Source organism: Enhydra lutris, unplaced genomic scaffold (genome assembly GCF_002288905.1).
Source record: "Enhydra lutris kenyoni isolate GAN:26980312 unplaced genomic scaffold, ASM228890v2 scaffoldscaffold52, whole genome shotgun sequence".
Taxonomy (NCBI): domain Eukaryota; kingdom Metazoa; phylum Chordata; class Mammalia; order Carnivora; family Mustelidae; genus Enhydra; species Enhydra lutris.
The window spans coordinates 5,865,318-5,881,686 of NW_019154136.1; the positions used below are offsets into that span (position 1 = coordinate 5,865,318).

General features: G+C 45.0%; 1 protein-coding gene across 1 annotated transcript in view; it reads left to right on the plus strand.

The window, feature by feature from the left end:
* Positions 1–2,826: 2,826 nt before the first annotated feature.
* The window catches only part of LOC111157136 (Rho GTPase activating protein 6), a 253,856-nt gene continuing 240,313 nt past the window's right edge, over positions 2,827–16,369 (plus strand). The window contains 4 exon segments of the mRNA XM_022518387.1: positions 2,827–3,330; positions 3,332–3,730; positions 3,733–3,954; positions 3,956–4,027. Coding sequence (XP_022374095.1) covers positions 2,827–3,330; positions 3,332–3,730; positions 3,733–3,954; positions 3,956–4,027 — 1,197 coding nt within the window.

Consider the following 16,369-nt stretch of genomic DNA (forward strand, 5'->3'; position numbering starts at 1 on the left):
ACAGCCCTTAGTCCTGAAAATGCTGTAATGTTCAGGGGGCAGGAAGACAAGGAAATTCCACTGTGAGGATGACACATGTTTATCTTAAAAGTGATGCTGGTAGAGGAAGTCCTAGAGATTATTTCTGAGTCCTCTCTGGGGGAAATGGTAAACATCAGAGAAATGTATTATTTTTTGAAAAAGTGACTAACCAAAAGAGAACATTAGCCACACAGGCTCTTAACGTACCGAGCGAGAGGCATGAACTTCAGCCTCCGCTAGGCGAGGGTTCGTGTGCTTGGGGTCATCTCCCATGGTCACCCAACAGACAAAAACCGGAATTTTGAAACCACCTGCCGTGTTAAAATGTAGTTTAAATGACCTAGGACAATACCAGCAAATTGTATGCCCTTAAAAATATTTACTGAATGAGTGACCGAGTGAATAAATAAACACCATGGAGAGGATACTTAGGAGCAGAGATGTGCAAATAAGACTTTTTGATTGGAGCGGTGTTTAAACTATGCCTTGAACTATATTCAAATAGAAATAATGTGTGGAATTCAAATTGTTTAAGACTTAATAGGACTTTTCAAGTTTGGCACAATCTTCTAGGTCCCTTCTTGAGTCTTGAACGAGCAGACTGAGAACTGAAAAGGTGTGGGATTCCCTCTGAGGTGAATTTGGTGTCTTGCAGCATGAATCGATCATTTCCTTTCTCAAATGCTTTGTCTTACCTCCCCAGACCTTTCAAACACGGAAAAACAGCCCTGTTGCACTTAAGAATTTAACTCTGACTTAGCAATGACAATTTAGCGAGAAATATGCCAGCAGGTAGAAGTCATTCCTAGAATGTAAGCACACAGTTCGGGAATGATGGATTTTTTTTCTGGCTTACGATAATGCTGTTTTGTGACAACACATTTTTCAAAGGTGGCACACCAACAATGTGAGGTGAGCCAATTTAACATGGGGGTGGCTTACTGTGGGGTAATGATCAAAGCACTGTTGTTAAGGTGTTTTTTAAAAATTTTATTTATTTCTTTGAAAGAGAGCACACACGAGTTGGGGGAGGGGCAGAGAGAAAGAGAGAAGCAGACTCCCTGCTGAGCAGGGAGCCCCATGCAGGGCTCAATCCATCCCAGAACCCCAGGATCATGATCTGAGCTGAAGGCAGAGGCTTAACTGATTGAGCCACCCAGGCGCCCCATGGTTCAGGTTTTTAAATCCAGGGACACACCTTGTATTGTTTATGTATATTAATAATGAACCCGTTTCCGTAGGGCAAAGGATTTTTAGCTTTGGAGGTTCGATGGCCAGTATGACAGAGAGAGAAATCCTAAAGCTGGAGAGTTCAGCTTTCTAAATGGACCACGGTGAAGCGAAGGTCCCTAAATGGGTCCGGGCTTCATTCTCTGAAAGATGCCGCGTGGCGAAGCCGATGCTAGTTCTTCTCTGCCTTATCCTACGGGTCTTCGCTGCCAGAGCTCTAACGGCTGCTTTCTGCAGCAGAGCAGAGCCGAAGTGAAGAGGGGACTTGAGCATATCATTTTTCCAGCTCTGCCTGGAGGTGTGAGGAAGCAGGGAGGGCCTCCAAGGTGAGCAGGCGAGCTCTGGTCTCCCAGGCAGCAGAGGGGAAGGAGACCTGTGCAGCGCGTCCTGCAGGGGGACCGGGGTGAATGGTGACGTGGACTTTCTCTCAAGACAGGCGGCAACACGCTGGTCATAAGTTCCCGTTTGGGACAGGGAACTGGTTTTAAGCTTATTTTTATGTTACTGCAGTATAAAATACACATAGCAAAGGGTGTAAATTACAGGAATCTGAACTGGAGTGCTCAATGAGATTTTCCATGTGGGTGTCCTCGGGTAAGGTGTCTAACCGATCAAGATACAGAACGTCTCCAGCACCCCGAAAGGTTCCCTTGTGCCGCCTTCCCAGTCAGTACCAACTCCCTATCTTGGTAATAGATACTCATTTGTTTATATTTATTTCCTTGTTTATTTATCCCTGTTGTGGCTTCTGTAACCATAAGTTGGTCACAGCTGCCTATTTCAGTTCAACATTTGAATTTCAATTCTGGAATAAGTAAGTAGAATCATACATTGTGTCCTATTTTGTGTATGATTTCTTTCAACATTTGTGAGAATAATCCATGTCATTGTGTGTGTCAGTATTCTCTTCTGTTCATTGCTGAGTAATATCCCATTGTTGAACAGACCACCATTGGTCCATCGAGGAGCTGTTGATGGGCATCTCGATTGTTTTCATTTTAGCGAATCTACCGCAAGATTTTAAATATCCTCGTACGTGAGGAAGCTGTTGGCACCCACTTTTCTCTACGCATCTGGGAGTGGAATTCCTGGATCAGAGGGCAAGCGTGTAATCAGCTTTAGCAAATGTAATCTTAGAGCTTTCCAGAAAGATGAATGGTCATGGGATTATCTATTCCTCAGGATACCTGTGCCCCTGGCTTCACATTCCTGGTTGTTGTTGTTGTTTTTACAATGTCCATATTTACAATTATGATGCCATTGTTTTCAAAATATTATTAGTTGGGTGGTTCATCCAACTGAATCGTAAGGGTTCAAACACGGGGGACACATGTTATTTCCCTTATTCCCACCCGGTGCACCCACACAGAGCGCAGGAAGTGCTCCTGGCCAAGTGCAGTACCGTGGGAACCCTGAAGAATGGAGACAGGCCACCCAGAAACCCGCCTTCCCCTGGGTAGCTCCCCGTCTTGGGCTTTGATTGATGGATTTCACCGGGTCTGGAGTCTCCACACTGGCCCCAGACCCTGCCTTTGTCTGGACTTAGCTTGTGGGAAACCTCAGGTAAATCACAGAATGCCAGGCCGAGGGAGGGACCTCTGGGGTGTTTCCAAGTGCACACTTCCACAAGGGATTGTACAGCGGAGGCCGGTTTTCAGTGGTGTTGTGAACCTCCAGTGTGTGCTAAAAATTATTTGGTTCATCTGGCAGCATTTGCAAGGAGTATACGTTTCTTCTGTTTCCAGATTCTTGCTGTGCCCTCTTCTGATGCGCACCTCAGAGCTAAGGCACAGAAAGCAGCGACCCCAGCCCCCAACTCCGATGCAACCCGGCACCAACACCCGCCGTTGCGTGGTGGCAGATTCTTACGCGACTCCCGCTTCCAGCTGGGTTCCTCAGACGTGCCCAGGTCCCGCAAGCTCTCTGGGACTCGGTTTACCCAAAGTGGCGCGGTCAGGCCGGCAACCGGCCGGGCCTTCCTCGGGCCTTCCTCAGCTCCCCCGGGCCGCACTAGTTGGCCCCTCTCAGGCCTGCCCTCTCTCGGGGTTCCCGCCGTCGAGACTCCCGCGAAGGAGGGCTTTTCCGAACACCAAAACTCCGCCCTCGCCCCAGCGGGTTCCGAATCGCCTCCCAGCGTCAGGCCCACACCCCTTTCAAAGTTAGCGAAAGTCGCTCTTTCTTGGAAACCCAAGCTCGCCCTCTCGCTGATGTTGAGGGCTTCAGCAGCCCCAGCGCTGGCGGCGCGGCTCCCACGGGCCTGGCAGGGGTGGAGGGGCAGGAGGTAGGAGCGCCGGCCGCCCTGACACCTGTCGTGGGCGCGCTCCGTCGCTGCAGCCCCCAGCAGCTGGCGGCGGCGGCAGCAGCGACAGGAGCCCGCCCGGAGCGGAAGGAATTAAGCACCCGCCCATCCCATCTGACTCGGCCGCTCCCCTCCCCTCCTCCCCCACCTCCGCCCCCTCCTCTCCTCCTCCTCCTCCTCTCCTCCTCCTCGCCCTCCTCCTCCTCCACCTCCCTCTCCTTCCTTTACGCCGCGGCCGCCGCCTCCTCCCGGTCCCTGTCAGCCTCTCGGCGGGACGCTGGTGCCTGCGGGCTTTGCGGCGCGCTGGGGGCGCGGGGAACGGGGCTCGCGTCCGGGGGCTGGCCCGGGATGGCGGTGAAATAGGGGGACCTCGGAGAGGCGCCGCGACCCCAAGCTGTGCTCAGGGGCCTGTCACTCCTTCTCAGTGGCGACATGGGGGACCCGGTACACCGCCAGAAACCACAGCTGCACTACGCGGTGAGTGTCCCGGCGCGCACACGGGCGACAGGGGGCGCCACTTGGCCGGCCCGGGAGGGGACAGCTTGGGGTTTACGGGACCAGTGTCTCCCCAGAGGTCCTCGGTCGGGGGTTAGGGTGTTGGAAGGCGTCCTGGGCGTCACCCCCGAGCGTCACCTGCTTAGAAACTCGGCTGCACCCTACAATGGGAGCCCCCAGCCCTGAAGCCCGCGTTCCTTTGCCCCGCGCGGTGGACACGGCGTTTGCGGCCAGAGGCTGAGTCGTGCCGCCGCCTCGCCGGCCAGGTCTGAGAAACGGGGCTCCTGGGGCCCAGGTTCGCCCGCTCAACCTTCGGTCAGATATGCGGCAAGAAGGAGAATAGAACTAGCCGGGAGGCAGGGCTGCTCCGCGATCTGAGCGTGGGGCTAGTGGATTCTCATGAGAAAATGCTGCAGGGCACTTTGGGGTGCAGCCGGTTTGCTTCTGGAAAAGAGGGTGTGCATCTCCCTCAGAGTTTGTGGCGGGACAGAATGTCGCACATTATCCGATTAACACAAGGTGACGCCAGGGGGTCTTCTGCCAGTGGCTTCTCTCCTCCCTGTTGACTCAAATACTCCTCAGATATTTACCGGGGACTTTGGGCAAACCGAGCACCAGGCACTGCGTGGACTCTGCACGGGGGGTCGGCAGGACACCACAGACTAAAAGCTCAAGGGCTTTTCCTCTTTTAAAGTAGGAGTCAAGGTTTCAAGGTGAACGACGGACCGGCAAATCCAGATTCCAGATTGAGTTTATTTTTGAGAGAGAGAGAGAGAGAGAGAGAGAGAGAGAAAAGAGATGTTTTTGAGGAATGAGTACTACTCCTGAAGGTTCTGAATGCCGCCTGCAGGGAGCCGGCAGGCAGCCGCCTTAGCTCACCCCGGTCTTTGGACATTTATTTTCCAGTTGTAAGATGCGGTGTTTTGAGATGGGCCATTGCAGACGTCCTGCCGTCTGCTACTTTACTGACTTGTCTTTGACGTGATGTTCACTGCTGAAATTACACATGCTACTTTAAAATCGGAGAGAAGCAGGCACAAAGTTAAGAATCATCAGTATTTATAATTAGTCTCACAGTTATCTGTCTGGAATTCCTGTCCTCCAAAATGCACTCTCCACGTTAAAAAAAAAAACAACAAAACTAAAAATATATATTTTATTTAAAGAAAGGAGTGGAGAGTGGACAGGAATTGTAAATACAGAGGTCCTGGTTCTTGTTGCCAGGGTGGGTCCTGGATCAGCTGGGGGCCACTGGGCTAATCTGGAAGCCCTACCCTTTCATGCTGATGCGTTGGGAGGAAAAAAAAAAAAAAGAGGACCTGAATTAGAAAATCATCAGGGTCCCTACCGGTGAACATTCTAGGAATCTTATGATGGCTTTCTCTAGTTTTGCCATTAACTTGCCTTGAAATGACAACTGAAACACTAGTAAGTTACTAATGCTCGTTTTTGGAGACACGCGTGGCTCAGTGATTTTCCTTTTAAAGTGATATTAAGGGTAACCCAGTTGTGGCAGAGGTTTCCTTGCACTGAAGGTTCTGAAGTCTGTGCTCATTACTCCCAGTCGACATTTTACCCCACCACCTTTTCCAGATTTTGAACTGTGTGCTGATGCCCTTTGATTTGCAATCTGAGGTCTCTATGCCATTTCCAAGGTGGAGGAGGAAAGGTGAGAACTAATTCCTTACTTTAAAAAAAAAAAATCTATCCATTCTGTGAATGATTATTGCCTCAGTTAGGCAGATGCATCCCCAAACAATTTAAAAACTATTTTCATTCAGCTGTCTCATCCTGCTAAAAGCACAAACTTAGAGTCAAGCTAATGCTGACATCTCCTCTTGTGCTCTGAAGATTCGCTGATGAACTAGCCTTTTTTTCAAGCACAGACCACCACATGCCTATTTTCTGATTTAGGGCTATAAAAAAGAAGATTCCAGAGGGAATTTGTTGGCTTTCAGGTTGGAAGAAATCACCCGGGGTCCTCTAGAAGTTTCTCATGCATACTTAAGGGTGATAAAGCAGCAGCATTCAGCAGCTCTGTATCAGTCACAAGTCAAAAGAATGTTCTTTATTAAGTGTGACCCATTGCTTTTCATATCAACATAACCCTCTAAGGCTTAACATCTCTTCTAACACTGCTTTCTTCGTCTGCTTCCCCCATCCTGGTTTAAGTAATTCCAAAAGCTCATTTTGCCTTTTAGCACGAAGAATCCACTTCCTTTGCGCCACGTGGTTCTGCCCCACTATGTATTACCGTATCTTAGTACCTCCTGCCTACCCTGAGATGTAATCCAGGGGGCAAGTATTTAATGTTCTTCCTTCGGTGCTTTTTCATTTGCCCAAGGCGAGACTTCCCGTGAGAAATCAGTGGCTCACATTTTATTCATTCAACAAACATTTGTTAAGTGCCTATTGTGCGCCTGCCATTTGGTCTGTTTTCTAAAGGGACGATTGAATAGTGAAAATGCTAAGAGTTGCCACAACACTTGCTCATGTTTTTACACGGTCATAATGGTCTTAAGTAGACAAGAGCATTCGCCATTTGTATAATGTGACAGTTTTCCAAAGTATAGCACCACGGTCTTCTTGTTTTTATCATCAGAACAAAAATGTCCTGTAGCAGCTAATGCTCTCCTCCCAGCCTTTCCTCCCATGGTTTTCCCACATTTGGTTTATGGTGTGACTCCATCCTTCCAGCTGGGTGTTGTCCTTAATGCCTTCTGGTGACTTGGTCAGATTTGCATTCCATCTATGTGGAGCCCAGGATGGAGTTGAGGGTGAGCAGGAGGCAGAGTGCATCCTGGTGGTGGGGCCAGGGAGAGATGAGAGAAGAATGACCTGCGTATGATGGCAGCTGGACTGGAGGTGGAGAGCAGTTAGCGTGTTCAAGAGATACTCAAGATAGCGAACCAGCCGGTCTTCGTTTGGATGGGCTATCAAGATGCTGGAGTATAATGGTCACGGACGGTGTGCATGAATCCGTGATTGCCTGGCAACACTTTCAGAGAAACGGCAGGTCATAATAAATACCTCCTTATTATCGTCTTATACAACTTGCGAAGTGTTTGGGTACGGTCTGTGTCAAATCCAACTAGTGGGTTAGACAGGTTTTCTATTTTGTGTTCCTTGGAAACCCAAGCCTCAGTGGTGGGGTTCAAGGTGGCACAGGTGTAGCTGGTGACAGAGTGGAGTGCTCTCTCCCAAGTGCCCTGATTTCGCACAGCTCATCTGACTCATTTAGACGATTGAGATAGATGAGCCGAGTTGTCCTTCCTCCTCCCTGTTCTGTCACTGTAATAAACCAACAATCAAATATTGTACCTTCGTTGACTTACTGTGACCATCCGTGTTGTTGAATTGCATGGCCAAATGGCTCTTTAATTGGACAGGCATAGACAAAATCCCAATTTTAAGATACCTGTTGAGTTCAGTGCTGTGTCTTTATGTCTTTCTTGGGGTTTCTTAGCCTCAGCAAAATGAACATTTGGGGCAGGATGATTTTTTATGGTAGGAGCTGCCCTGCACACTGTAAGATGGTGAGTGGCCTCCCCGGGTTCTAGTCATTAGATGCCAGTAGCACTCCTCCCCCCAAGCTGTGACAACCAGAAATGTCTCCAGACATTGCCACATGTCCCCTGGGGGACAAAATCGCTCCCACTTGAGACCCACTGGTGTGTGTGATTTTCATGCATGCTTTTGAGAAGAGGTGACAATTACCACATAATAAGAAGATCTGAAAATAGGAAACATGGTAAATGTTATGAGTCTTATGTATGTTATTCAGGGAACATACAGAACTTGAGCGACAGGCTGACACAGAGGCTCAGAGAGAGGCTCAGACCCTGGGGGCAGAGTAATGGGTCACCTAGTTTCAGCGATCATGGCTTTAACAGTGTCCTCCTGCTCTTGCTGACCCTGAAAAGTTAGGTTGCTTGGCCTGGGTTAAAGAGTAGGTTAATCTACCTTCCCCAACAGTCCCCATATGCGTTCGTCCGTTAAACACAAACAAAATATTACAAACCTTGATTGTCTGCCAAGATCATGTAACATAGGTCTAATTTCCTGACAACTCACGCAGTTAAGTACAGTGACTCCTCCAGCAGAATGACTGCGCTGAGCCGTAGTTTTAGAACAAGGTATCCGAGGCACTTTCGAGCTGCTCATGAACAGTGTCTCCGAAGCAGCTCCCTGGAGTCACGCTCTTCCTTTCACCCCCTTCTACGAAGGGGAAACAAGGAAGTTTCAGGAGGCCTCTGGCTGAGATAAATCAACCCGTGGGGTAATGTGTGTTCTGTTCACTGAGCTGTGCCAAAAAGCAGGGGATTAGACTCTGACTTGACACCGATCCCTGGGGAGTCCAGCTGTCAAGGTGTAGCCGTTCCCATCCCTCGGACGGTCTGCTGCTGAGCTACTCCGTTGCTCCCTCACTTCCTCTTTGGTGCGATTGCCCCACCGTCTGTGCTCTCGACCACAACCTCGACGTTAAATGCTGACTATTCCATGGCTCTGTGTGACCGCTTCTTAAGAAAGCCACTGGAAGGGCTAAGCTGCCTACCCCGAGCGGGAGCCTCTCTTTATCACAAACGGTTAAGATCTTACTCTGCAAATTGCCAGATTTGCTCTGTGAACATTCGATTTCCGAAGACTTGGAAGCTATTGAGTTCACTTAATAATTCAGTGATGCCGATTACAGGACATTCTTTGGTAATTCTGAAGACACCCTGAGCTGTTGCAGAGCCGAGCTGATACGAATTGGTTATCACCCATCAGCACTGTGGGTGTAGACATCTTAAGAAATTGAGCAGGACTGGTACTGACCTGCTACATGGCCCAGAATTCACCTTTGTAGCTCTCTGCTTGTTGTCTGTCTCCTCACAAAAGCTAATGTTTTGCTCATTACAAGTAAATGGGAAATTATTGAACCCCCTTAATTCACAGCTCTATTAATTGTGGATACCTTTTCCAGCCTCACCCCAACCCCACAACGTACTTTCTTTTCAGTTGCTCTGAGAGCTTTTCCTTTACGTGGTCCCTTTGCTGTGGAATTCCCATCACCTTAGGAAACCATGCCTCCTACCCTTGAAGACACTTTTTTTTTTTTTTAGTTTCTGATTTTTTAATTTAATTTTTAAATTAACATATAATGTATTACTTGCTCCAGGGGTACAGGTCTGTGAATCGTCAGGCTTACACACTTCATAGCACTCACCATAGCACATACCCTCCCCAATGACAGTTGGGTTATGGACATTAACCCAACCATCCTATCGCAACCCCCTTCCCCCCAGCAACCCTCAGTTTGTTTTGTGAGATTAAGAGTCTCTTATGGTTTGTCTCCCTCCGGATCCCATCTTGTTTCATTTTTTCCTTCCTTACCGCCCAAACCCCCCACTCTGCCTTTCAAATTCCTCATGTCAGGGAGATCATATGATAATTGTCTTTCTCTGATTGACTTATTTCGCTCAGCATAATACTCTCTAGTTCCGTCCATGTCATTGCAAATGGCAAGATTTCACTTCTTTTGATGGCTGCATAGTATTCCACTGTGTGTGTGTGTGTGTGTGTGTGTGTGTGTATGTATATATATGTATATATATATACCACCTCTTCTTTATCCATTCATCTGTTGACGGACATCTAGGTTCCTTCCATAGTTTGGCTATGGTGGACATTGCTGCTCTAAACATTCGGGTGCACGCGCCCCTTCGGATCACTACATTTGTATCTTTAGGGTAAATACCCAGTCGTGTGATTGCTGGGTCATAGAGTAGCTCTATTTTCAACTTTTTGAGGATCCTCCATACTGTTTTCCAGAGTGGCTGCACCAGCTTGCATTCCCACTAACAGTGTAGGAGGGTTCCCCTTTCTCCGCATCCTCTCCAACATCTGTCGTTTCCTGATTTTTAAATTTTAGCCATTCTGACTGCTGTGACATGGTTATCTCATTGTGGTTTTGATTTGTATTTCCCTGATGTCAAGTGATGTGGAGCACTTTTCATGTGTCTGTTGGCCATCTGGATGTCTTCTTTGCAGAAATGTCTGTTCATGTTCTCTGCCCATTTCTTGATTGGATTATTTGTTCTTTGGGTGTTGAGTTTGATAAGTACTGTATAGATTTTGGATACTAGCCCTTTATGTGATATGTCATTTGCGAATGTCTTCTCCCATTCTGTCAGTTGTCTTTTGGTTTTGTTGACTGTTCCCTTTGCTGTGCAAAAGCTTTTGATCTTGATGAAGCCCCAATAGTTCATTTTTGCCCTTGCTTCCCTTGCCTTTGGTGATGTTTCTAGGAAGAAGTGGTTGTAGCCGAGGTTGAAGAGGTTGCTGCCTGTGTTCTCCTCAAGGATTTGGACAGATTCCTGTCTCACATTGAGGTCTTTCATCCATTTTGAGTCCATTTTTGTCTGTGGTATAAGGAAATGGTCCAGTTTCATTCTTCTGCATGTAGCTGTCCAATTTTCCCAACACTATTTGTTGAAGAGACTGTCTTTTTCCATTGGACATTCTTTCCTGCTTTGTCAAAAATTAGTTGACTGTAGCGTTAAGGGTCCATTTCTGGGCTCTCTCTTCTGTTCCGTTGATCTATGTGTCTGTTTTTGTGCCAGTACCATACTGTCTTGATGATTACACCTTTGTTATAGAGCCTGAAGTCTGGAATTGTGATGCCACCAACTTTGGCTTTCTTTTTCAACATTCCTCTGGCTATTTGGGGTTTTTTCTGGTTCCATATAAATTTTAGGATTATTTGTTCCATTTCTTTGAAAAAATGAATGGTATTTTGATAGGGATTGCATTAAATGTGTAGATTGCTTTAGGTAGCATAGACATTTTCACAATATTTGTTCTTCCAATCCCTGAGCATGGAACGTTTTTACATTTCTTTGTGTCTTCCTCAATTTCTTTCATGAGTACTTTATAGTTTTCTGAGTACAGAGTCTTTGCCTCCTTGGTTAGGCTTATTCCTAGGTATCTTTTGGTTTTGGGTGCAGCTGTAAATGGGATCGACTCCTTAATTTCTCTTTCTTCTGTCTTGCTGTTGTTGTATAGAAACGCAACTGATTTCTGTGCATTGATTTTATATCCTGACACTTTACTGAGTTCCTGTATGAGTTCTAGCAGTGTTGGAGTGGTGTCTTTTGGGTTTTCCACATAAAGTATCATATCATCGGCAAAGAGTGAGAGTTTGACTTCTTCTTTGCCAATTTGGATGCCTTTTATTTCTTTTTGTTGTCTGATTGCTGAGGCTAGGACTTCTAGTACTATGTTGAATAGCAGTGGTGATAGTGGATATCCCTACTGTGTTCCTGACCTTAGGGGAAAAGGTCTCAGTTTTTCCCCATTGAGAATGATATTCACTGTGGGTTTTTCATAGATCGCTTTGATGATATTGAGGTAGGTACCCTCTATCCCTACACTTTGAAGGGTTTTGATCAAGAAAGGATGCTTTGTCAAATGCTTTTTTGGCATGTTTTGAGAGTATCATATGGTTCTTGTTCTTTCTTTTATTAATGTATTGTATCAGTGATTGATTTGCAGATGTTGAACCAACCTTGCAGCCCAGGAATAAATCCTACTTGGTGGTGGTGAATAATCCTTTTAATGTACTGTTGGATCTTATTGGCTAGTATTTTGGTGAGAATTTTCACATCTGTGTTCATCAAGGATATTGGTCTGTAATTCTCCTTTTTGATGAGGTCTTTGTCTGGTTTTTGGATCAAGGTAATGCTGGCCTCATAAAATGAGTTTGGAAGTTTTCCTTCCACTTCTATTTTTTGGAACAATTTCAGGAGAATAGGTATTAATTCTTCTTTAAATGTTTGGTAGAATTCCCCTGGGAAGCCGTCTGGCCCTGCGCTCTTGTTTGTTGGGAGATTTTTGATGACTGCTTCAGTCTCCTTATTGGTTATGGGTCTGTTCAGGTTTTCTATTTCTTCCTGGTTCAGTTTTGGTAGTTTATATGTCTCTAGGAATGCATCCTTTTCTTCCAGATTCTCAAATTTGCTGGTGTATTGTTGCTCATAATATGTTCTTATAATTGTTTGTATTTCTTTGGTGTTGTTTGTACTCCTCTTTCATTCATTATTTTATTTATTTGAGTCCTTTTTCTTTTCTTTTGGATAAGTCTGGCCAGGGGTTTATCAACCTTATTAATTCTTTGAAAGAACCAGCTCCTAGTTTCGTTGATTTATTCTGCTGTTCTTTTGGTTTCTATTTCATTGATATCTGCTCTGATCTTTATCATTTCTCTTCTCCTGCTGGGTTTAGGCTTCCTTTGCTCTTCTTTCTCCAGCTCCTTTAGGTGTAGGGTTAGGTTGTGTACTCGAGACCTTTCTTGTTTCTTGAGAAAGGTTTGTATCGCTATATACTTTTCTCTCAGGACTGCCTTTGCTGTGTCCCACAGTTTGAACAGTTGTGTTTGCATTTTCATTTGTTTCCATGAATTTTTTCAGTTCTTCTTCAATTTCCTGGTTGACCCATTCATTCTTTAGTAGGATGCTCTTTAGCCTCCATGTATTTGAGTTCTTTCCAACTTTCCTCTTCTGATTGAGTTCTAGCTGCAGAGCATTGTGGTCTGAAAATATGCAGGGAATGATCCCAATCTTCTGATAGCAGTTGAGACCTGATTTGTGACCCAGGATGTGATCTATTCTGGAGAATGTTCCATGCGCACTAGAGAAGAATGTGTATTCTGTTGCTTTGGGTTGGAATGTTCTGAATATATTTGTGATGTCCATCTGGTCTAGTGTGTCATTTAAGGTCTTTATTTCCTTGTTGGTCTTTTGCTTGGATGATCTGTCCATTTCAGTGAGGGGGGTGTTAAAGTCCCCTACTATTATTGTATTATTGTCAGTGTGTTTCTTTGATTTGTTATTAATTGGTTTATATAGTTGGTTGCTCCCATGTTAGGGGCATAGATATTTAAAATTGTTAGATCTTCTTGTTGGAGAGACACTTTAAGTATTATATAGTGTCCTTCCTCATCTCTTATTATAGTCTTTGGCTTAAAATCTAATTTATCTGATATAAGGATTGCCACCCCAGCTTTCTTTTGATGTCTATTAGCATGGTAAATTGTTTTCCACCCCCTCACTTTCAATCTGGAGGAATCTGTGGGTCTAAAGTGAGTTTCTTGTAGACAGCATATTGATGGGTTTTGTTTTTTTATCCATTCTGATACCCTTTGTCTTTTGATTGGGGGCATTTAGCCCATTTACATTCAGGGTAACTACTGAAAGATATGAATTTAGTGCCGTTGTATTGCCTGTAAGGTGACTGTCACTGTATATTGTCTCTGTTCCTTTCTGGTCTACTACTTTTAGGCTCTCTCTTTGCTAAGAGGACCCCTTTCAATATTGCTTGTAGGGCTGGGTTTGGTGTTTGCAAATTCTTTTGATTTTTGTTTGTCCTGGAAGCTTTTTATCTCTCCTTCTATTTTCAATGACAGCCTAGCTGGATATAGTATTCTTGGCTGTGTATTTTCCTCATTTAGTGCTTTGAATATATCCTGCCAGTTTTCTGGCCTGCCAGGTCTCTTTGGATAAGTCTCCTGCCCATCTAATATTTCTACCATTGTATGTTACAGACTTCTTGTCCCAAGCTGCTTTCAGGATTTTCTCTTTGTCACTAAGACCTGTAAGTTTTACTATTAAATGATGGGGTATGGACCTATTTTTATTGATGTGCCTCCTGGATTTTGATGCTTGTTTCCTTTGCCATATTAGGGAAATTCTCCACTATAATTTGCTCCAATACACCTTCTACCCTCTCTCTCTTTCTTCTTCTTCTGGAATCCCAATTATTCTAATATTGTTTCATCTGATGGTGTCACTTATCTCTCTAATTCTCCTCTCATGGTCCAGTAGTTGTTTGTCCCTCTTTTGCTCAGCTTCTTTATTCTCTGTCTTTGGTCTTCTATATCACTAGTTCTGTCTTCTGCCTCATTTATCCTAGCAGTAAGGGCCTCCATTTTTTTATTGTACCTCATTAATGGCTTTTTTTATTTCAACTTGGTTAGATTTTAGTTTTTTTAATTTCTCCAGAAAGGTATTTTGTTTCTCCAGAGGGAGTTTCTCTAATATCTTCCATGCCTTTTTTGAGCCCAGCTAGCACCTTGAGAATCAGCATTCTGAACTCTAGATCTGACATATTACCAGTGTCCATATTGATTAGGTCCCTAGCCTTCAGTACTGCCTCTTATTCTTTTTTGTGTGTTGATTTTTTTCCACCTTGTCATTTTATTCAGATAAGAATATATGAACAAGAAAATAAAATACTTAAAGGGTGGCAAGGACCCCAGAAAAATGTATGCTAACCAAATCAGAAGAGACCCAAAACCAGGGGGAGAATAAAGGGGGAAAAAAGAAATTAAATATATATATATATTTTTATATATTTTATATATATATATATAAAATATAAATATATATATATTTATATATATATATATATATATATATATATATATATATATATATATATACACACACACATACACATACTGGTAAAGAGAACAGTGCCACCCCACTTGATTTTGGGTGTATTTTGGTCTCTTAAAAGAAACTACCTCCCAAAATTTTAGAGAAAAAAATCTTATATATATACAAAAATAAGGGTAAACACAGCGAAGGGATGGGCTATGACTGTAAAGATGAAAATTAAAAACACATTCTAAAAAGGGAATTGATGAGATAAGTTGGTTGGAAAAAGAATAAAAAAGAGAGAATGTGCTCAGGCTGGAGACTAAAACAAAGCCATGTGCTAGATTTAGGGTATATTTTAATCTATTAGAAGAAATTGTATTCCAAAAATATTTAGAAAGAAAAAAGCCCTATATGTGTATAAAAAATAAGGTTAAATACAATGAAGATATAAAATATGACTATAACAATAAAGGTTTAAAAAGGTATTGTTAAGATAAACTAGTTTAAAAATGTTAAAAGCAGAAAGAGGAAAAGTTAAAAAAATAGAATGAGAAAAAAAATTTTAAAAACTTAACTTTGAGGGGCGCCTGGGTGGCTCAGTGGGTTAAAGCCTCTGCCTTCGGCTCCGGTCATGATCCCGGGGTCCTGGGATCGAGCCCCGCATCAGGCTCTCTGCTCAGCGGGGAGCCTGCTTCACTTCCTCTCTCTGCCTGCCTCTCTGCCTACCTGTGATCTCTGTCTGTCAAATAAATAAATAAAATCTTAAAAAAAAACAACAACTTAACTTTGAAAGACTATCAGATCATGGGGAAAAAGCCATGAATTCTATGAGTTGCTTTCCCCTCCTCTGGAGTTCTGGTGTTCTCCTTGATCGGTGAGCTTGGTCTTGGCTGGATGTTCTTGCTGATCTTCTGGGAGAGGGGCCTGTTGCAGTGATTCTCAAGTGTCTTTGCCCCAGGTGGAATTACACCACCCTTGCCAGGGGCCAGGCTAAGAAATCTGCTCGAGGTCGCTCTCTGCGCAGTTTTGGTCTCGGGAGCTTTTGTTCCCTGAACGCTTTCCCTAGAGTTCCGGAGGATGGGAATGAAAATGGCGGCCTCCCAATCTCCGGCCCGGAGGAGCTGAGAGCTCAGGGCCCCATTCCTCAGTGCAGCCTCAGAGAAAAGCGCTCAATCACTCGTGTCTCCCTGGTTTCCAGCCATGCTCCATGCTCACCTTGCCTGTGACCGAGTGTTTCTATCTCTGGCGCATAGTCCCTTTTGGAGTCTCCAAACCCAGCAGATTCCTGCTGCGCTTCTCCTCCTGGAGGAGAAAGGTGAGTCTCCCCGGATCTGCCCACTTGTGGGGTCCCTGCTCAAAGACCAGTGGTCTGACTGTGCCTTGGATCAGGGTTTAAGGTAACCCCGAGCTGAGAGCTCATTCCTCAGCTCTTTCTCTGTAGTTGGCTTCCCCACTCTGATACCTGGGAGCTCTGCCACACTCAGATGCCCCCGATCTCTCTGTGACCCCGCAGGACCTGAGACCACGCTGTCCCCACGAGGGCTCCACCCCTGCTTAGCTACTGGAGTGACGTCCCTCGCTGGAGCGGACTTCCAGAAGTTCGGATTTTGTGCTCTGCCGCTCCGCCAATTGCCGGGAGCCAGCCCCTCCCCCTGTGGTCTATCTTCCTGTCGCTTCAGATTCACTTCTCCGCTCGTCATGCCTTCTAGAAAGTGGTCGATTTTCTGTTCCTAGAATTGCTGCTCTTCTTGTATCTCTTGTTGAGTTTATAGGTGTTCGGAATGGTTTGATAACTGTCTAGCTGAACTCCTGGGACCTGATGTCATTTCAGTCCACTACTCCTCCACCATCTTGCAACTTCCTTGAAGACACTTCTTTTTTTTTTTTTTTTAAATAAAGCCCT